The sequence below is a fragment of the Pseudorca crassidens genome, chromosome 19, assembly GCF_039906515.1.
Source record: "Pseudorca crassidens isolate mPseCra1 chromosome 19, mPseCra1.hap1, whole genome shotgun sequence".
NCBI classification, from domain to species: Eukaryota; Metazoa; Chordata; class Mammalia; order Artiodactyla; family Delphinidae; genus Pseudorca; species Pseudorca crassidens.
The window spans coordinates 49459089-49482426 of record NC_090314.1 but is presented as its reverse complement, the minus strand read 5'-3'; the positions used below and the strand labels follow the sequence as shown (position 1 = coordinate 49482426).

At 39.0% G+C, this 23338-nt stretch overlaps 1 protein-coding gene across 12 annotated transcripts in view; it reads right to left on the bottom strand.

Moving 5' to 3' along the window:
* Positions 1–23338, bottom strand: part of TANC2 (tetratricopeptide repeat, ankyrin repeat and coiled-coil containing 2) — a 362156-nt gene that overhangs the window by 92633 nt on the left and 246185 nt on the right. For all 12 annotated transcript variants that reach the window (XM_067717046.1, XM_067717048.1, XM_067717051.1 and 9 more), the window contains one exon: positions 3856–4137. In XM_067717046.1, the coding sequence (XP_067573147.1) occupies positions 3856–4137 (282 nt within the window). The remainder of the gene's footprint in view (positions 1–3855; positions 4138–23338) is intronic.

Genomic DNA, 23338 nt, shown 5'->3' with positions numbered 1-23338 from the left:
AGTTCTGAATAAACTGCAGGGGGGTAGGTGTGGGAGACGGCAGTGAAAAAGACTGAAGAAATGTGCGCAGTAAAGTTCAGTGACTGTCACTGTATCATGCCTGTTGTTCACCCCCTCTGTCCGCCCCATTCCCCCTTATCTGGTTTTGTGGGTAATTAGTGTCTGAGTACCTTCTGTCTTCTAGCTGTTCCCTTTTGGAGAGGCCCTCCTTTTTGTCTGGGTGTCTTTACTTTCCGCTTGGTATTCAGAGAACAGTAGAAATAAAAGTTAATAGGGAGGAGCAGTCAGCGTGCACAGCGAACTGGCAACACAGACTTCTGGAATGAGCAGAGTGGGGAGGGGAGGGGTTACTCACTGAACAGCTATTTGGGGACATGGCAGCTGTTGGCAAATGTCAAATCCAAACAGTAACTACCCTCAGACTTTCAGTGATAGGAAAATACAGTCTTGTAATTAGACCGAACTTCCCTAACTACTGTACTGAGTACACTTGTAGTTAATGTAACAATGCCTGGATTACACAACAGGTCCATTTTCACAAAATGTTTCCGTTCTCTGTACGTGTGTGTTGCGGGGTGGGTGGTGACGGTAGAGATTGATGGGGGAGTTGGGTTTGGGACGGGGTGTATGTAGGTGGACAGCAAGATGACAGGCTAGTGCCTGCCTTGACAGCTTCTCTGTGCCTTCCCAGGGAAATGACAAGGAGGGGGCGGCTGGGGGCTGGGTGTCTGTGGGGGAAGGACAGAGCCAGGCAATGCAGTGCTGCAGGCTCGACTGCTCATGTCTTCCACAGCAGCGCTGCTCAGCGTGGAGGAGTGAGGGACAGAAGAAAGAATGACACAGGATGCAGAAACGGAGGTGGGGAGCTCCAATAATCTTCCACCTATTTTCATTACTACTACAACTGCATCACTGACTTAGGGTTGGGAAGGCCAGTGGGATCCCAAATACACCTATCAAAGCTGAATGTAAATTAAACTGTAAAACATTAAGCCAACTCTCTCTCGCTAAGACATCATTCTTATTCACTAATGAAAAAAATTCTGCTACTGCCAGTAACATTTTCAGTGCCGGCTCATAAAGTAATAGATCAATGCCGAAAAACAGCTTGTTCTTTATCAACCACTTATTCTTTTTTTCTTTTCCCCTCAAAGAAATATCTTTAAATTGGTTAAGATATATTCAGTTCATATTTGTTTACAGAAATAACAAATATAAAACAGAAACATACAGATCACTGATTTTTTTTTTAAAAAAGTAACATTTTTGAGCGCTAATACTTGAAAAGCTTTAACCAAAACCTCGTAAGGATAATACAAGAAAGACAAAACATTTGTCCTCAAAACTAGAAAATTTAATGAGAGCCAGTTCTAAAACAAACTGAAGTTAGATTTTATTATTAATCATTTGCATAACAGAAAATGAAAATTTTACAGATGTGTGTAGCTACTGGGGTAATTTCAAGAGTTGATTTTGTTTTTCAGAGTTAATATTTAAATACCAGTAAATGACATCAACCACTTATTCTTGACCATTCTTAAGTGGTTCGGTTAAGATGGCAGAGGTGGAATGTAGTTTGGACATCAAAGCGGACAACAAAAATTATTACATCAAATTACGACAAGGCAATGCTGGTTCTGTGTAGTTCTGATAAATATATAACCACATACTCGATCCCCTTTAACACCTTTTCAAGTTTTCTACGTTAACTATCAGGTCAAATCTATAGTCTTGACATGTGGACATTTATCACATGTATGGGGTATTTTTAGAGTTTCTCTGGAGGTAAAAGGCAACGGATGTTAGAGAATAACTTAATGAACTATCTTTAAAGGACCTCTGCTTTGGGGAGCACATGGGCTGTTTTCTATTAACTCCTGCTCTCCCAGGCTTAGAGGGGGCACTTCCAGGCACCTTTGCTTTCAGAGAAAGCAGCTCTTCTTGCCCTTGAGCCATGATTCTACCATCTGTTATCTGCAACAGTGATGGATATATAGAGGAGTCAGAGAGACTATTACCTAGCTGGTTTTCTTTCTGACACACTCAAATAGTTAACCTCTTGGATTACGCAGATAAGAAGTAGTCTGGCGTGATATTTAAGCTAAGCACTCTAACGAAAATACTGGAATAGGTATGGAAAGTTACTTTCAACCATGCAGACATCTTAGAATCACAGAATTTTAGCATAGGAATGAATCTTAAAGATCACCTAATCCCACTGACTTATTTTACAGATGACAAAAACCAAGGTCTAAAGAATTAAAGTAAAATTCTCAAGGTTACAAAGTATAGTAAGTTTGAGCGCTGGAGCCAAACTATGGGCTCTTGACTCCCATGACATTATGCCAATCTACCTCAGATAAACTTAATCCAGAAACTAAGCATGATACTGCTCTTAAGACATGAATTCTTCCATACCAATTCTTACCATACCCTGGCAAACGGGACTCTTGATCCAACCAGTTTTCTTTCTAGACACTAGTTCTTCTACGTGTCAGATATCCATAAGTTTACCAGAGGCAATCTGCCTACTTAACAACATGAAACAGGAATTAATTTCAGCAGGAAGCCAGGATGTTTGGAGGGTGTCCAGTGAGTTCCTGTTGACTTCCCACAGCACCGTTCTAGACTCTGTAACTACAATACTATGATCCCAAACAAACCATTTCTAGTGGTTGCTGTCTGGAAATCTGTGGTGAGCTAGATTATTGATTTGGACTAGCAGGGCAAGGGTTTCTTTTTGTTTTCTTATAACTAGCAGAAGCCAGGTAGACTGGTTCGATACATATAGTGTGTATAGGAAGAACCCCTATACATTTCTTTTTATCTCCTTTACTCAAGGGAGTTCCATCAATAAGGAGAGGGAGCACAGCAAAATGCATGACACTGGCCTCTGAAACCAGACTGCTTAGGCTCAAATTCTAGTTTCACTATTTACTGGCTATGAAACCTGGGAGGCTTACTTAACCTCTCTGAGCCTTAAACCACTTATCTGTGAAAGGAAGATAACAGGAACTACCTCTCTGAAAGAGATAAGAGGGTGGGATGAATGAATGTTTGTTAAGCTCTTAGAGAGTGCCTGGTACTAAGGACCATATAAGTATTTTAAAAACAAATAAACAGGATCCTGATGGCGATCATTAAGCTGCACCTGCCTGTGATGAAAGAAGCATAAATATATATGAGATCTCAGCATCTTTTCACATAGAAGCAGGAGAAACCCTTCAAGGACACAATGAAGTTCAAGCCCAAGCAGTGCAACACTGACATCGATCGCAAGGAAATGAAGGCCGCAAACAGATTGTGCCGGTGTGAACAGGAAGCCTGCACACAGGCTGAGCAAAAGCTGACAGTGATGGATGCAAACAAGCTCTTATGGGCAATTGCTGTAGTCATCATCCAAAGGACAGACCAGCCAGACAGTCAGGAGGGAAGAGGCATACATTTATTCTGAGAGAAAGGTTTTTTCAGTCACTCTCAGGTGACTGTTGGATATGTGGGTTAAATGTCAACAGAGTATTACATTCTTTCCCTCGACTCTGAGTTAATGGTCCTCACGTGCCAGTCAGGTTTTGCAGATCAGAAAATGAAAGGATATAAGACTTAATACAAAGATGCCGGAAAAAATTTCAGAGCAATGAAGCATGGAGTTATTTAAAAAAAAATTTTTTTAGTGTTTTTTTTTTTAACATCTTTATTGGAGTATAATTGCTTTACAATGGTGTGTTAGTTTCTGCTTTATAACACAGTGAATCAGCTATACATTTACATATATCCCCATATCTCCTCCCTCTTGTGTCTCCCTCCCACCCTCCCTATCCCACCACATGGAGTTCTTTAAAAAGGGATACATACGTTTCGGGGAGGCATGTGGGCTGTCTGAGGCGATCTGTCTCATCCGTGTTCCGTGGCAGCTGAGGGCCACCAGTCTGGAGACGATGGCGGTTTTGCCGAACCCAATGTTCCCCACGATCACTACTCCTTGGTTCACGCTGGCATTTGAACTCTGAAGTTGAGCATCTATTTCATGGAAAACCCAATCCCGGCCAACAAACACTGACTCTGTAGTGATGCTGGGCACTTCAAAGAGCAGCGGCTTCAGGGAGATATCGGGAGGCCTGTAAGGTGCAAAGCGAACTGGAAGGAACAATAAGAGAACACAGAACTTAGGCCAAATCATCAACATTGAAGAAATAAACAAAAAAACCAGTATGGTTTAGGAGACCACTGGGAGTTATAGTATGATGGTATTCTGGGTTATTCAGAAAATAATAAAACTCTGAATTTTGGTTCTACACAGATAAGCAATGGCACATGAGCTAGAGCTATTTGATACTGTAGCTGGCAGAACACAAGCATAGTTAAAACAGTAATAATTTACATTATAGGCAGAAAGTCAGGGTGATATTCAAAATTATTAAGCAATGGAGATGGCCCAGGCACCGGCAATCAGGATGGATGCAAAAGTAACAAAATGCAGGGTTCTTAAGGCCTCCTTCTCTGCCTGGGGATAACCTTCAAAATGTTGGATTGTGGGGAGATGTAGGGTTGGAGTTTCTGGGGGAGAGGCTGGGGTGTGGCAGGGAATCGGGACGGCTTACAGCGTCAGTCCTGTAGAAAGCAATGTAAAGAGAACTTGTGTCTTTAAAAATACCAATAAAAACAGTAATTCCTTTAAGTTCACAATGGTAGTTTTTAAAAATCTAGTAAGTATATTAAGGGAAGCAAATCTCTAAAAACTGTGATGGTTTAAAAGGTTTTCAATATGTTAAGCAGTCAAGGAAGCAGAAACCAAATTTTCATTTAATGTCTCTGCACCTGTAATGCTTGTATTCATGCCAACTGAAGAAAAAAAAAGATTTCTGGTTTACACACACACGTCTTGGGGACAAATCCCTATTGCTTTTCTCGAGATTTTTTTCTGTGCTTATGTAGTTGTGAGATGTGCTAAGGGCCAACCAAGCATGAGCTCTACTTGCTCTCTAAAAACGCATAACAGATATAACCTGGTTTCAATGATCAACCTTCTAATTACATTGATGGTAAAAACAAGTCCTGCCTGACCTCCCTCATCTGCGTTAAATGCCTTCATAACTCTTTTTTTTTTTGGGCCACACCGTGTGGCCTGTGGGATCTTAGTTCCCCGACCAGGGAACGATCCTGGGCCCCCAGCAATGAAAGCCCGGAATCCTAACCACTGGACCGCCAGGGAATTCCCTTTTTAACTGTTTCAAGAGCAGTTCTACATGTATCTTTTTTTTTCATTTTATTATTTTTTAAAAGTTCATTTTCTGTATCATTTACCTTAGCACAGTACCCTGACACACAGTAGAGCACAGTACCCTGACACACAGTAGAGCACAGTACCTTGACACACAGTAGATGCTAAATAAATGCTTACTGAAAGAATTAATTAAAAACAAGGTATTACACTCTCACCCCATTTTATATTTTGAAGAATAAAGTCCAGGGGTGGGAAGGGAACGAGGATAGGAGAAAGGGAAATCATAAAGGGGGAAATCAGATCTATTAGTATGGCTTATATTACTCTAGACCATACTTAAACCACTTATATATCATAAATTGGGATCTGGAGATGGCAGCTTACTCGAAAAACACACACAAGCACACTTCATGTAAACACTCATTTAAAACCGTCTGAAAGCCATTAGAATGATAGCTGAGCATTTTCAAAAAGGTAACAATTCCAGGACTTCCCTGGTGGCGCAGTGGTTGAGAGTCCGCCTGCCGATGCAGGGGACATGGGTTTGTGCCCGCTCCGGGAAGATCCCATATGCCGCGGAGCGGCTGGGCCCGTGAGCCATGGCCGCTGAGCCTGCGCGTCCGGAGCCTGTGCTCCGCAACGGGAGAGGCCACAACAGTGAGAGGCCCGCGTACCGCAAAAAAAAAAAAAAAAAAAAAAAAAAAAAAAAAAAGGTAACAATTCCAAAAGTAGTAAAAAAAAATTAAAAATATAAAGCCAAACTCTAATAATAGAAGCAAACTGTTTCCTATGTAAGTTTTAAAATGTCCCAAATTTTCACTAAAAAAAAAAGGCTGTGGAGATACACCTACATGGTTACTTATAATTTCCTGATTCACATCTCCTTATCAAAACGTACTCTTTTAAAATACACATATAATTACAGAATTAAGTGAAAAATTAGACTTTAACTTGCTAAAAATATTCTTAATTCTAGTGTCTTAGCTAAACAGATTCTATTTTATTTTTCTTAAACATTATTTTATTGAGCCTCACATGCTATAAAATTCACCCTTTTAAAACATACAGTTTGGTGATTTTTAGTATATTCACAAAGTTGCAAACATCACTATTTAATTCCGGAACATTTCCATCATTGCCCCCCAAAAAACCACACACCCATTAGCTGTCACTCTCTAGTCCCTGTTTCCCCCAGCCCCTGGCAACCAGAGAATTTCTGTCTTTACAGATTTGCCTATTCGAGACAGTTCACATATATATTATCATATGGTATGGGGCCTTTTGTGTCTGGCTTCTTTCATTTAGCATGCTTTTCAGGTTCATCCATGTTGTAGCATGTATCATTACTTCATCCTTTTTACTGCTGAACAATATTCCATTATACGGATATATCACATTTTGTTTATCCCATTTATCAGCTGACAAAAATTTGGGTTGTTTCCACTTTTTGCCTATTATGAATCATGCTACTATGAACATTCATGTACAAGTTTCTTTTCTTCTTTTTCTTTTTTAAAATTAATGACTAAATTTTTTAAACATCTTTATTGGAGTATAAGTGCTTTACAGTGATGTGTTAGTTTCTGCTTTATAACAAAGTGAATCAGCTATACATATACATATATCCCCATGTCTCCTCCCTCTTGTGTCTCCCTCCCATCCTCTCTATCCCACCCCCCTAGGGGGTCACAAAGCACCGAGTTGATCTCCCTGTGCTATGTGGCTGCTTCCCACTAGCTATGTATTTTACCCTAGGTTCTTCAGAACCTTTTTTTTTTTTTTTAGATTCCATATATATGTGTTACCATACGGTATTTGTTTTTCTCTTATTGACTTACTTCACTCTGTATGACAGACTCTAGGTCCTTCCACCTAACTACAAATAACTCAATTTCGTTTCTTTTTATGGCTGAGTAATATTCCATTGTATATATGTGCCACATCTTCTTTATCCATTCATCTGCTGATGGACACTTAGGTTGCTTCCATGTCCTGGCTATTGTAAATAGTGCTGCAATGAACATTGTGGTACATGACTCTTTTTGAATTATGGTTTTCTCAGGGTATAGGCCCAGTAGTGGGATTGCTGGGTCATATGGTAGTTCTATTTTTAGTTTTATAAGGAACCTCCATACTGCTCTCCATAGTGGCTATATCAACTTACATACCCACCAACAGTGCAAGAGAGTTCCCTTTTTTCCACACCCTCTCCAGCATTTATTGTTTGTAGATTTTTTGATGATGGCCATTCTGACAAGTGTGAGGTGATACCTCATTGCAGTTTTGATTTGCATTTCTCTAATGATTAGTGATGTTGAGCATCCTTTCATTTGCTTGTTGGCAATCTGTATATCTTCTTTGGAGAGATGTCTATTTAGGTCTTCAGCCCATGTTTGGATTGGGTTGTTTGTTTTTTGGATATTGAGCTGCATGAGCTGTTTGTATATTTTGGAGATTAATCCTTTGTCAGCTGCTTCATTTGCAAATACGTTCTCCCATTCTGAGGGTTGTCTTTTCGTCTTGTTTATGGTTTCCTTTGCTGTGCAAAAGCTTTTAAGTTTCATTAGCTCCCATTTGTTTATTTTTGTTTTTATTTCCATTTCTCTAGGAGGTGGGTCAAAAAGGATCTTGCTGCGATTTATGTCACAGAGTGTTCTGCCTATGTTTTCCTCTAAGAGTTTTATAGTGTCTGACTTTACACTTAGGTCTTTAGTCCATTCTGAGTTTGTTGTATACAGTGTTAGGGAGTGTTCTAATTTCATTCTTTTACATGTAGCTGTCCAGTTTTCCCAGCATCACTTACTGAAGAGGCTGTCTTTTCTCCACTGTATATTCTTGCCTCCTTTATCAAAGATAAGGTGACCAAATGTGTGTGTGTTTATCTCTGGGCTTTCTATCCTGTTCCATTGATCTATATTTCTGTTTTTGTGCCAGTACCATAGTGTCTTGCTGACTGTAGCTTTGTAGTATAGTCTGAAGTCAGGGAGCCTGATTCCTCCAGTTCTGTTTTTCTTTCTCAAGATTGCTTTGGCTATTCGGGGTCTTTTGTGTTTCCGTATAAATTGTGAATTTTTTTGTTCTAGTTCTGTGAAAAATGGCATTGGTACTTTGATAGGAATTGTACTGAATCTGTAGATTGCTTTGGGTAGTATAGTCATTTTCACAGTGTTGATTCTTCCAATCCAAGAACATGGTATATCTCACCATCTGTTTCTATTATCTTTAATTTCTTTCATCAGTATCTTAAAGTTTTCTGCATACACGTCTTTAGTCTCCTTAGGCAGGATTATTCCTAGGTATTTTATTCTTCTTGTTGCAATAGTAAATGGGAGTGTTTCCTTAATTTCTCTTTCAGATCTTTCATCATTTGTGTATAGGAATGCAAGAGATTTCTGTACATTAATTTTGTATCCTGCTACTCTACCAAATTCATTTATTAGCTCTAGTAGTTTTCTGGTACCATCTTTAGGATTCCTTATGTATAGTATCATGTTATCTGCAAACAGTGACAGTTTTACTTCTTCTTTTCCGATTTGGGTTCCTTTAATTTCTTTTATGTCTCTGATTGCTGTGGCTAAAACTTCTAAAACTATGCTGAATAGTAGTGGTGAGAGTGGGCAACCTTGTCTTGTTCCTGATCTTAGTGGAAATGGTTTCAGTTTTTCACCATTGAGGATGATGTTGGCTATGGGTTTGTCATATATGGCCTTTATTATGTTGAGGTAAGTTCCCTCTATGCCTACTTTCTGGAGGGTTTTTTATCATAAATGGGTGTTGAATTTTGTCGAAAGCTTTTTCTGCATCTATTCAGATGATCATATGGTTTTCATCCTTCTATTTGTTAATATGGTGTATCATATTGATTGATTTGCATATATTCAAGAATCCTTGCATTCCTGGGATAAACCCCATTTGATCATGGTGTATGATCCTTTTAATGTGCTGTTGGATTCTGTTTGCTAATATTTTGCTGAGGATTTTTGCATCTGTGTTCATCAGTGATATTGGCTTGTAGTTTTCTTTTTTTGTGACATCTTTGTCTGGTTTTGGTATCAGGGTGACGGTGGCCTCGTAGAATGAGTTTGGGAGTGTTCCTCCCTCTGCTATATTCTGGAAGAGTTTGAGAAGGATAGGTGTTAGCTATTCTCTAAATGTTTGATAGAATTCGCCTGTGAAGCCATTGGGCTCGGGCTTTGGTTTGCGGAAGATTTTTTTTTTTCTTTTGTGGTACGCGGGCCTCTCACTGTTGTGGCCTCTCCCATTGCAGAGCACAGGCTCCGGACGCGCAGGCTCAGCGGCCATGGCTCACGGGCCCAGCCACTCTGCGGCATGTGGAATCTTCCTGGACCGGGGAATGAACCCGTGTCCCCTGCATCGGCAGGCGGACTCTCAACCACTGCACCACCAGGGAAGCCCTGCCGAAGATTTTTTTTTTTTTTTTTTTGCGGTACGCAGGCCTCTCACTGTTGTGGCCTCTCCCGTTACGGAGCACAGGCTCCGGATGCGCAGGCTTGGCGGCCATGGCTCACGGGCCCAGCTGCTCCGCGGAATGTGGGACCTTCCCGGACCAGGGCACGAACCCGTGTCCCCTGCATCGGCAGGCGGACTCTCAACCACTGCGCCACCAGGGAAGCCCCCTGACAAAGATTTTTAATCACAGTTTCAATTTCACTGCTTGTGACTGGTCTGTTTATATTTTCTATTTCTTCCTGGTTCAGTCTCAGAAGGTTGTACTTTTCTAAGAATTTGTCCATTTTTTCCAGGTTGTCCATTTTATTGGCATAGAGTTGCTTGTAGTAATCTCTCATGATCCTTTGTATTTCTGCAGTGGCAGTTGTTAATTCTCCTTTTTCATTTCTAATTCTATTGATCTGAGTCTTTTCCCTTTTTTTCTTGATGAGTCTGGCTAATGGTGTATCAATTATGTTTATCTTCTCAAAGAACCAGCTTTTAGTTTATTGATCTTTGCTATCATTTCCTTCATTTCTTTTTCATTTATTTCTCATCTGATCTTTATGATTTCTTTCCTCCTGCTAACATGGGTTTTTTTTGTTGTTGTTGTTCTTCATTCTCTAATTGCTTTAGGTGTAAGGTTAGGTTGTTTATTTGAGATGTTTCTTGAGGTAGGATTGTGTTGCTATAAACTTCCTTCCTAGAACTGCTTTTGCTGCATCTCACAGGTTTTGGATCATCGTATTTTTGTTGTCATTTGTCTCTAGGTATTTTTGATTTCCTCTTGGGTTTCTTCAGTGAACTCTTGGTTATTTAGTAGTGTATTGTTTAGCCTCCATGTGTTTGTATTTTTTACAGGTTTTTTTCCCTGCAATTGATATCTAGTCTTACAGTGTTGTGGTCAGAAAAGATACTTGATACAATTTCAATTTCCTGAAAGTTACCAAGGCTTGATTTGTGACCCAAGATATGATCTATCCTGGAGAATGGTCCATGAGCACTTGAGAAGAAAGTGTATTCTGTTGTTTTTGGATGGAGTGTCCTCTAAATGTCAATTACATCCATGTTGTTGAATGTGTCATTTAAAGCTTGTGTTTCCTTATTTAATTTCTTTTTGGATGATCTGTCTACTGGTGAAAGTGGGGTGTTAAAGTCCCCTATTATGACTGTGCTACTGTCGATTTCCCCTTTCATGGCTGTTAGCATTTTCCTTATGTATTGAGGTGCTCCTATGTTGCGTGCATAAATATTTACAATTGTTATATCTTCTTCTTGGATTGATCCCTTGATCATTATGTGCCCTTCTTTGTCTTTTGTAACAGTCTTTAAAGTCTATTTTGTCTGATATGAGAATTGCTACTCAAGCTTTCTTTTGATTTCCATTTGTATGGAGTATCTTTTTCCATCCCCTCACTTTCAGTCTGTATGTGCCACTAGGTCTGAAGTGGGTCTCCTGTAGAAAACATATATATGGGTCTTGTTTTTGTATCCATTCAGCCAGTCTATGTCTTTTGGTTGGAGCATTTAATCCATTTACATTTAAGGTAATTATTGGTATGTTTGTTCCTATTACCATTTTCTTAATTGTTTTGGGTTTGTTATTGTAGGTCTTTTCCTTCTCTTGTGTTTCCTGCCTAGAGAAGTTCCTTTAGCATTTGTTGTAAAGCTGGTTTGGTGGTGCTGAAATCTCTTAGTTTTTGCTTGTCTGTAAAGGTTTTAATTTCTCCGTTGAATCTGAACAAGATCCTTGTTGGGTAGAGTAATCTTGGTTGTAGGTTTTCCCTTTCATGACTTTAAATATGTCCTGCCACTCCCTCCTGGCTTGTAGAGTTTCTGCTTAAAGATCAGCTGTTAACCTTATGGGGATTCCCTTGTATGTTATTTGTTGCTTTTCCCTTGCTGCTTTTAATATTTTTCTTTGTATTTAATTTTTGATAGTTTGATTAGTATGTGTCTTGGCACGTTTCTCCTTGAATTTATCCTGTATGGGACTCTCTGCACTTCCTGGACTTGATTGTCTATTTCCTTTCCCATATTAGGGAAGTTTTCAACTATAATCTCTTCAAGTATTTTCTCAGTCCCTCTGGGACCCTATAATTTGAATGTTGGTGTGTTTAATGTTGTCCCAGAGGTCTCTGAGGCTGTCCTTAATTCTTTTCATTCTTTTTTCTTTATTCTGCTCTGCAGTAGTTATTTCCACTATTTTATCTTCCAGGTCACTATCTGTTCCTCTGCCTCAGTTGTTCTATTGATTCCTTCTAGAGAATTTTAAATTCCATTTATTGTGTTGTTCATCATTGTTTGTTTGCTCTTTAGTTCTTCTAGGTCCTTGTTAAACGTTTCTTGTACTTTCTCCATTCTATTTCCAAGATTTTGGATCATCTTTACTATCATTAATCTGAATGCGTTTTCTGGTAGACTGCCTATTTCTTTTGTTTGATTTGCTGGGTTTTTACCTTTCTCCTTCATCTGCTGTGTGTTTCTCTGTCTTCTCATTTTGCTTAACTTACTGCATTTGGGGTCTCCTTTTCACAGGCTGCAGGTTCGTAGTTCCTGTTGTTTTTGATGTCTGCCCCCAGTGGGTAAGGTTGGTTCAGTGGGTTGTGTAAGTTTCCTGGTGGAGGGGACTAGTGCCTGTGTTATGGTGGATGAGGCTGGATCTTGTCTTTCTGGTGGGCAGGACCACATCTGGTGGTGTGTTTTGGGGTATCTGTGAACTTACTATGATTTTAGGCAGCCTCTCTGCTAATGGGTGGGGTTGTGTTCCTGTCTTGCTAGTTGTTTGGCATAGGGTGTCCAGTACTGTAGCTTGCTGGTCGTTGTGTGGAGCTGGGTCTTAGCATTGAGATCAAGATCTCTGGGAGAGCTCTTGCCAATTGATATTATGAGGGGCCAGGAGGTCTCTGGTGGACCAATGCCCTGAACTCGGCTTTCCAACCTCAGAGGCTCAGGTCCGACACGCGGCCAGAGTACCAAGACCCAGTCAGTCACATGGCTTTTGGGAAGTCTGAGGTCTTCTGCCAGCGTTCAGTAGGTGTTCTGTAAGTGTTGTTCTACATGTAGATGTATTTTTGATATATCTGTGGGGAGGAAGGTGATCTCCATGTCTTACTCCTCCGCCATCTTGAAGGTCCTCCCATGTACAAGTTTTTATGTACAGATGTTTTTAGTTCTCTTGGGTATATGTCTATGAGAGGTATTGCTGGGTCATATGGAAACTCTATGTTTCAGCTTTTTGAGAAACTGCCAAACTGTTCTATTTTACTTTTGTTTTTTTACATGGAAGTAATACATACTCACTACAGAAAATTTAGGAACAGCCGATAAACAAAATAATAATTTTACTCCCATTGGCTAGAGAGAAACACAATTCACTTTAAAAACAATTTATTTAGTTAAAATAAATTATTTTAATTAATTTATTTTATTTATTTAATTTTTGGCTGCATTGGGTCTTCATTGTTGCATGCGGGCTTTCTCTGGTTGTGGCGAGCGGGGGCTACTCTTCACTGTGGTGCGCAGGCTTCTAATTGTGGTGGCTTCTCTTGTTGGGAGCACGAGCTCTATGCGTGTGGGCTTCAGTAATCATGGCACATGGGCTCAGCAGTTGTGGTGCATGGGCTCAGTAGTTGTGGCTCATGGGCTCTAGAGTGCAGGCTCGGTAGTTCTGATGCACAGGCTTTTTTGCTCTGCGGCATGTAGGATCTTCCTGGACCAGGGCTCAAACCTGTGTCTCCTGAATTGGCAGGCGGACTCTTAACTACTGCACCACCATGGAAGCCCCGCACAATTCACTTTTTTTTTTCCCGAGTTTTGTCTGTATTATATATACTTATTTTTAAGACAAAAATCGTACTATAGGTACTGTTTCATAATCTGCTTTTCTTGCTTTGCTTAGCAATTCTAGAGTTCTGAAAAACTCTAGAGTTCTGTCAGACTTGCTTCAGTGGAGGGACTGATTCTTGGAGCTCCTTACTCCATTTTCCGTAATGTCACTTGATAGTAGGGGGCTGCTAACCATGCAGGGGGGTTCCTGGGTATCTGAGTGCCCTTCGTGGGCAGACACTCAGACAGACACGCTGAGCTCTGGCTGAGTAGTCACAGGACTCACAGCGAGGAAGGAGAAAATAGATCAATTGGTTTGAGATAAGTGTAATTAGGCCTAGAGAGATCTAAGGTCACACAGCTGGTTTCAGAACTAGAATCAAAACCTAGTTTTGACTCCAAAATTCAGTTTTTTTTTCTATTATTTTATGTTGCTGCTCTATAGGATGTCACTATTAAGTCTGAAATCTGGTCATGAGTTATACTACTGATGACCAGAATTGAGTAGACTTTAGCTGACTGGCTAGGCTGGCTTCTTTCTCCTTCATCTCTCCTGTGCTCCCCTTTAGGAATTACATGCTTGACCTTCCAGAGAGAGAAGAGCTTCTGAGACACTCAGTTGCTTTCTAAACTAACAGACCTGTCTCTTCAGGTCCAAGATTACTTAACATTTTGCATCAAAAGGGTGTTTCATGAATATGACCGGTGCCAATTTATAACATGGGATAAGTAAAGATTCAACTTAAATGCTGAAGTTTTTGAGAAAAACTCTATTAAGATAACTTGTTCTCATGTTGATGTAATCTCTCATCATATTTTATTCTACTGAGAAAGCTTTGACATTTTAAAGTTATTTTAAAATTTTTCTAAAAATGTAATCAATTTACAAAAGCCTCAAGGGAAGAACAGATAAAATTAGCCCAGCACCATATGGTAAAACAACTGTAGACACCAAGAACAGCCTAGAAACAATTTCTGTACCTCAGAATCTAATGCTTTTGTCAGATCAATATGATAAAAGAAAGCCATACCTCCTATGCACCAACAATAAATTTAGGGCATACGAACAAGAAGGCACTTTGGCCTGCACTGTGAAACACGGAGGTAATGAATACCCTCTGTGGAGTTCATATTCCTAAATAAATGCTTCTTTGTTTAGGATATCCACTGGCTTCCAAGAGATTTTCTAAGGCAGAAACCACTGAAATAATCCAGTGAGAAATGACCACTGCAACTATAGCTGAGCCAAGGGATAAAAGATGAGCTAATCCATATATTTAGTAACAGATGTGGTCTTCTTACCCCGGCTCCCAAGAAGTGGCAGTCCCAGGGTGGCAACAGAACGGGAACACCATCCCATCCTTCTCAAAATATTCCAAAGTATACTGACATCTGGAATTTACTTTGAAATTTGTAAAAAATGATGCGTGGTTAAAGAGATGGACAGATAGATAGATATGTGATAAAAATAATAAAATATTAATGATATAATCAAGGCAAGTAAACGAGGGTTTACTGTAAAATTGTCCTTTTTTGGGGTATATCCGAAAATTTTCCTAATAAAATGTTGAAGAAAAATACACAAAGAGGAAAAACATTCCAACAGGGTATACAAATAAGACAAGCTTTGGAAGGCAGTTTTTTAAAGAAATTTAATAACCACTCAAGACTCAGATCTGTGTGTGCATCTCTTCAATGCAAATTAGGCTTGTGACAGACAAATGAATGCTCTCTAGGAAACAGTCTCTGTGAGACCATCAATACAAATAATTATATATCTAGGCTTATAGAGAAAACTGACCTTTCTTTAACTATGGCAAAGAGTAAACATTTAAAAAACAAACAAAAGTGCATTAAGGCTAACAGACCAGCTCGTCCAAATGCAAATATAAACAGCTGCAGCAAGAGGAAAAGGGGAAGGGGAAGTGGGGGCAAAAGAGCTCTAACTGGATTTAGACTAAAGCTTATTTACTCATGGAAAACAACTATGAATCATCTTAAAAGAAGTCAGTCACAGGACTGGCAGAAGAAAGGGTGTGTGTAATACAGACAAAGGTCTCGTGCAAACAGGAGCAGAGCTGTATTTCCTCACATTCTTCCATTATGGCTGCACAGCCTAGCCTGGAAGTACCTCTGTTCCTCAGAACAAAAGATAATTTCAGGCTTATTCTTAGGGTTCAGGCCATGTATGGTATTCCCTACACGGAGCAGAGGATAAAAACATGTTCTTCAGACAAAACCTGGTATCACTTTAGTGCCAAACGTAAGTCAAAAAACATGCTTATTTTTTTCTCAAGTATATTTATTAAACCAAGGCAGGGCTCATTTGTCTACTGAGTTTCTAGAAGACTCATTATTCCATTTACAAGAGTCAAATCTCTTTAGGATCTGTTCCTTATTTATGGCACTAAGGAATAGGACTACAATTGGCAGGTACTCCTACCCCAGGAAATGAGTTTTGGAAGAATGTAAAGCAATTTGAAGCAGGTCCTAGAAAACAATCTAAAAATAATAGCTTGAGAAATGTTCATTCCAGATAACTTGTTTAAAAAAAAAAAGATTAAATAAAGCAGAGTCACTTTTTGGGTGAGCAGGGAAACATAGAGAGCAGGGTGGGTAAAACTGCGGACTCAGAGCCAGGATGCTTCAGCTTGTATCCAGTCTCTGTTACTTATGGGCTGTGCGACCTTAAGATAGTGACTTATGTTCTTGGGATCTCAGTTCTCCTTATCTTTAAAACAGGGATAACCATGACATGTGAGGATTAAAATGAGTTAATACATGTAGTGTGCCTAGGACAGAGTCTGCTGGTTAACTCTGGTAGCTGCTACTACTATCCACATGATCAAGCCAAAAAAGAGTCCAGTGTAACCTAATCACCTCCCTCCCACACACATTTATTTAAAACAAACATAATGAAAAGGATATTGAGAACATACTGGCTCTCTTGGAGCCCTCATCCCTTTGAGTTTCTGACTTATGTCCCTTCTCCCTTTCACCCCCACCCCCCTGCAACATTTTGAAAGGGCCATGCTTGCCATCTTCACTTCCACAGCAGTAACTCATCCTAGCCTGGTTTCCTCCCATGTTACTCTGTTGAAATTGTTTTACATAATAACACTAAAGACTTTCTAAATTTTAAGTTCAATGAATTATTTTCAGTCTTTATACTTAACCATGATTTAGTATTTAACACTTCTAATAAATCCCCACTTTTTGAAATACATTCTGTTCTTGGGCTTTACATAATAATACTTTCTTCTAGTTCTTTTTTTGGTCCTCTCTTTCTGATATATCTTTAATGAGTCCTCCTCTTCTGCCCATCCCTAAAATATTGCCAATCTTAGGTTCTATATTTTATTATTTTTTTCTTCTTCATGATCTCCCTGGGTAATCTCAAAGGAACAGACTGATGGCTTTTATAACCATCTAAGTGGTGATGGTTTACGTATCTGTTCCAGATCCCATTCCTAAACTCCTGTATAGCATTTCCAGCAATTCACAAGAGTTACCTATGTGGATTTCCAATAGACATCTCAAACTTAAAATGTTCAGAACTAAAGTTATTTTCTCACTCACCTTAACCTATTCTTTATTTTCCATTCATTATCTCAGTTAATGAAATATCACCATCTGCCTGGTCTCCCAAGATAGTAACTTGGGACTCACCAGGATTTCTTCTTTCTTGACCTTTACATCTAATTTGTCACAGGTCCTATCAATTATTCTTGAGGAATATCTCCCAGATATAATTTCTGTTTTCTTTTCCCATTCCACTGTTGCTCATAATGATATAATCTTTGGAGGTGTTGCCAGATTACTCTAAGCCTCAGTTTTGTTATCTGTAAAATGAGGATAATAAGAACATCTATCTCATAAGGCTAAACAAGAAAATGTACATTAAGTTCGTAGTTCAGAACCTAGTTAATCCTCAATGAATGACAGTCATATAGTTCAGATTCTCAACGTCTCTTGCTTTTTACCATGTACTTAAACAAGCTTTTAATGAATAACTTTGCATTCCACACAGCCCTCCTGTATACAGTCATCAATGATATGTATCTGATATAATCATTTCAGCCCCTACACTTCTACCCTCATATCTCATCAACTTACCCTACCACAATCACCCAACCTAGTAAGTCCTTATTAACTAGGACAGTTCTTGTCACAGGGTATGTACATTTAATAACATTTAATAAATGAATTAGTGAATGAAAACAGTGAATATGAATTTTCCATTCTTAACGGCAGGGAAATGTTTATAGACTTGGCTTTGGTAGGACAGCAGGGCTACAGGAAGACAGTTATAGGATGCAAACCAAAGTCTTTGAAAATCACTTGAACCATATAATAATAAAAAGAAATGAATCATTTGTTTGACACCTTTCAAGGATAAATTCCTGTTTAAAGGCTTCTGTCATAAACAAGAGGGCCATTAAGTAACAAGACATTCAGGGAAGAAAAACTGTTATTTTCGAAGCTCTGTACACATCACAGGCAAGGCCTGGATGCTGGCCAAGACACAAACAATCATATTCCTACAGGAAGCTGGGGGAAGGGAGAAAATGTGCCTTAGAGCTAGTGTCCAGAGAGGACAGGATATATTTTTTTAAAGACTAGTTTTCCTTTCTTTTAGAAAAGTTACTGAGAAGGCTGAAGTCACACATATCCACTTAGTAACTAAAGTCTTGCTAATGTGACATGTGGGATTTATTCTGTGCAAATAATAACCATATTTTTCTTCATCATTATAAGTAAATATGTATTTTAGCTTACAGAAAACCCAAGTCTAACTCTCAAGCCAGTCATTTTCTAAGGAGAGATGGGTTGATGCTCTGGTTCATTTCATCTATAATTTTCTTTTTAAAAATCTGACATGAATTTCCACTTCTGGTGAAGGAGAAACAAGGACTAGATTTGCCCTCCCACCTAAAACAACTCCAGAACAAACATATAAAGCTCTAGACAAAGTATATGAAATGACGGTTTTCAAGACACTAGACACAGGCAATGAAAAACAGTAATCCCTGAGAGATGAAAAACAAATAAGGTAAACCCTATGCCCACTCACAACACTGAGAAAATTTTCAGACCACTATGGAGGGAGAGAGAGCCCAGTCAGATTCTGGGAGACTCCCTTAGTTGAGTAGACTGAGCTGAGAATCCAGGGAGACCAAGGCAGCCACTGTTCAAAGAACAGAGTACTGGAAAGGAGAGAGCTGTACAGAAGTAATTCTGGAGACCTGTGGGGAGTAACCCTTGAGTAATCAGCAGGATAGTGATTAGCGCAAGTATGAGGATTGGAGACAAGAGTATCTGCAGCTTACACTGGGCCAGGAATAGTGCCTGCTCCTACCAGCCAGCATGGAAAACCTCACAATGCACAGGACATTGGATAAATCCAGGAAGACCTTGACTCAGTCGTATGGAATAATGAGATCTGTAAATATTGCCCTGGTTCTACTCAACAAATTTTAAAGGCAAGACCCAAAATTGATCATACTGTTTCCAAATAAGTAAGTCACATTCCAGAAAAAAGCTGAAGAATATTTATAGGAATACAAAAATATCCAACACCCGATAAGGTAAAACTCCCAATGTTTGGCATCCAAATGAAGATTGTCAGGCAAGCAGAAAGAAGCAGGAAAATATGAGCCATAAGTAGGAGAAAAACCAATCAACTGAAACTGACCCAGAACTGACCCAGATGTTAGAATTAGCAGAGAAAAGTATTAAAACCACGACTATATTCTATCTGTTCAAAAGGGACATGGAAGATACAAAGGACCCACATTGTGCTTCTACAGAAAAAAACATCAGAAATGAAAAATACACTAGATGGGATTTGGGACAAATCTGACATTGCAAAAGAAAAGATGAGTAACCTTGAAGACACAGTAATAAAAACAATGCAAGGGCTTCCCTGGTGGCGCAGTGGTTGAGAGTCCACCTGCCGATGCAGGGGACGTGGGTTTGTGCCCCGGTCCGGGAGGATCCCACATGCTGCGGAGCGGCTGGGCCCTTGAGCCATGGCCGCTGAGCCTGCGCGTCCGGAGCCTGTGCTCCGCAACGGGAGAGGCCCCAACAGTGAGAGGCCCACGTACCGCAAAAAAAAAAAACGCACAAAAAAACAATGCAAAATGAAATACACAGAGAAAAAAGAGATAAACATAAAAAAACTATTAAAAAAAATAAAAAGAGCATCTGTGAACTGTGGGACAACTCCAAGTGGTTAAGTATAGGTGTAACTGGAGTCCTTAAAGGTGGAGGACAAAAAAACATATTTAAGTAAATAATGGCTATGAAATTTCCAAATATGACAAAAACTATAAACTTACTGATCCAGGAAACTCAATGAGCCCCAAGGCAAGAAACATGAAGAAAATGACACCAAGGCACGTCACAGTCAACTTGCTCAAAACCAGTGATAAAGAGAAAAAAAATGCAGCCACAGAATAAAAAGACACATTAAGTACAGAGGAACAAAGATAAGGATGACAGCAGATCTCTTGTCAAAAACAATGCAAATGAGAAGGCAGTAGACCTAAAGCTTTAAATTATGAGAAGAAAAAACATGTCAATCTGGAATTCTATACCCACCAAAAATATCTTTCAAAAATAACGATGAAATAAAGATTTTCAGACATATAAAAGCTGAAAAAATTAATAATTAGTTACCAGCAGACCCATAACATAAGAAATGTTAAAAGAAGTCCTTTAGGCAGAAGAAAAATGACATCAGATACAAAAATACGACAAAAGAAATGAAGAGCACCAGAAATGGGAACTATGTGGATTAACATATAAGATTTTTTTCACAACTCTTTAAAAGATAACTGACTTTTATATGGTGGGGTTTATAACATTTAGATAAATAAACTGTCTCACAACAATAACATAAAGGCTCAGAGGAGAGAAACAGAAATATACTATTGTGCAGAAAAGAGTTAACATAACAGGCCTAAGACTACTAACCCTTAGAAAGCCTGCTTACAAGATTGGCCCTTACTGAAGTTTGGGAATGTAGATTTCATGAGGATTCACACCATTCCAAGAACTAAGAAGAATGGCTCACTGTGCCTAATTTGTTTGTACAAACAATATTGTTTATGCTGAATACTTGCTTTTCTTCTGGAAATCTGGAATTCTGGTATTTTTTTTTAGGCAAGGAGGTCTATGTGACCAGACCCCCATAAAAATCTTGGGCACTGAATCTCTAATGAGATCTCCTGGTAGACATTTCACACAGGTCACAACTTATTGCTGGAGGAATTAAGTGCATGTTGTGTGACTTCACTGAGAGAGAACACTTGGAAGCTTGTGTCCACTTTCCTCTGGACTTTCGCCCATCTACCTTTCCCTTTGCTGGTTTTGTTTTGTATCATTCTACTGTAATAAAGCATAGCTATGGGAATGACTATATGCTGAGTACTGTGAGTCCTCCTAGTGAATCAGTGAACCTGAGGGACACCCCAGACACAAGTATTATAAAGGCCTTGAAAAATTTACCAAGACAGACCATATTTTGGCTCATGAAAAATTCTGGATAAATGTAAAAGAATTCATGCTGTTCAAAGTGTGTTCTTTGACCATAACAGAACTAAGTTAGGAATCAACAGCAGATATATATCTGGAAATTCCCCAGAAATATCCCTGAGATGAAGAAGAAATCAAAAAGCAAATTAGTATTTTGAACTGGATGAAAGTGAAAATACAAAAATCTGTGAAATACAGCTAAAGCAGTACTTAACAGGGAAATTTATAGCATTAAAATGCTTATATTAGAATAGAAGAAAGGTCTATGTCAATGACCTCACCGTTTACCTCAGCAAATTAGCAAATAAAGAAAAAAATCCCAAAGTAAGCAGAAGAAAGGAAATATAAAAATCGGAGTGGAAATAAAATAGTAAACAGAAAAACAATAGAAAAATTAATGAAAATAAAAGATTTAATAAGCTCAATAAAACTGATAAATCTCTAAGCAGACTAATAAGGAAAGAAAGAGAAGACATATCAATAAGGATAGAATCAAGAATGAGGGGTAACATGACTACAGATTAAAAGGGTTAAGGGATAACTATGAACAATTTTATACCAATAAATTCAACAGGTTATATAAAATAGACAAATATCTTGAAAGACACAAACTAATGAAGCCCACTAAAAAAACCCACACATGACCTGAATAGCCTATATCTACTAAAGTAACTGAATTGATAGTTAAAACCTTCCCATAATTAAAACTGCAGACCCTGATGGCTTCATGAGCAAAAACCAATCATTTAAGGAAGAAATAACATCTATTTTACACAAACTCTTTATAAAACTAAAGAGGAGAGAATACTTTCTCATTACTATGGTATTAAAACCAGACAAAGACATTGCAAGAAAACTATAACCCAATATATCTCATGAACACAGATGCAAAAAAATATAAAAATTATAGTAAATTGAAGCCAATATAAAAAAATACACCATGATCAAGTGGATTTTATACTAGGAATTCAAAGTTGGCTTAACATTTGAAAAATCAATGTAATTCATCATATTAACAAAGCAAAAAAAAAAACCAGGGGCTTCCCTGGTGGCTCAGTGGTTGAGAGTCCGCCTGCCGATGCAGGGGACACGGGTTCGTGCCCCGGTTCGGGAAGATCCCACATGCTGCAGAGCGGCTGGGCCCGTGAGCCATGGCCGCTGAGCCTGCGCATCCGGAGCCTGTGCTCCGCGGCGGGAAAGGCCACAACAGTGACAGCCCCGCGAACTGCAAAAAAAAAAAAAAAAAAAAACCATATGATTATTTCCACAGATACAGAAAAACCACTTGACAAAATCCAACATAAACTCCTGATTAAAAAATAAAAAATCAAACAACTCTTACAAACTAACAACAGTAGGGGAACAACCTCAACCTGATAAAGTGCATCTACTGAAAACCTATCACTAACGTATCTCATGGTGAAAGACTGAATGCTTTCTCTCAAAGATCAGAATAAGGTAAGGATTTCTGCTCTCTTTGCTTCTATTCAACAATGTACTAGTTCTAGTCAGAGTCATAAGATAAGAAAAAGAAAAAGGAAGAAGTAAAACTATGTTTGCAGACTATATGATTATCTTAATGTAGAAAATCCTATGGAATCTATTAAAAAGTCATTAGAGGGGGCTTCCCTGGTGGCGCAGTGGTTGAGAGTCCACCTGCCGATGCAGGGGACACAGGTTCGTGCCCTGGTCCGGGAAGATCCCACATGCCGTGGAGCAGCTAGGCCTGTGAGCCATGGCCACTGAGCCTGCACGTCTGGAGCCTGTGCTCCGCAATGGGAGAGGCCACAACAGTGAGAGGCCCGCATACCGCAAAAAAAAAAAAAAAAAGTCATTAGAAATAATAAATGAGTTTAACAAGGTTTCAGGATACAGAAGCAATAGCAAGGTTTCAGGATATTCAGAAGCAATATACAAAAATCAATAGTACTTCTATGTAATTGTTCACTAGCAATGAACAATTAGAAACAGAAAGCAATACTATTTATAATAGCATAAGAAATATGAAATACTGAAGGGTAAATATGACAAAATATGTTCAACCTCTGTACATCTACAAAACATTGCTGAGAGAAGTTAAGGAAGACCTAAATGAATGGAGAGATATATTATGTTCATGGATTGGAAGATTCAACATTGATAAGAAGTCAATTTTCCTCAAATTGATTTACAGATCCAATGCAATCCCCATCGAAATTCCAGCAGGCTTTATGGGTAGAAATTTACAAGGTTTCATATGGAAATACAAAGAACCTGGAATAGCCATAACAATTCTGAAAATGAACAACAACATTGGAG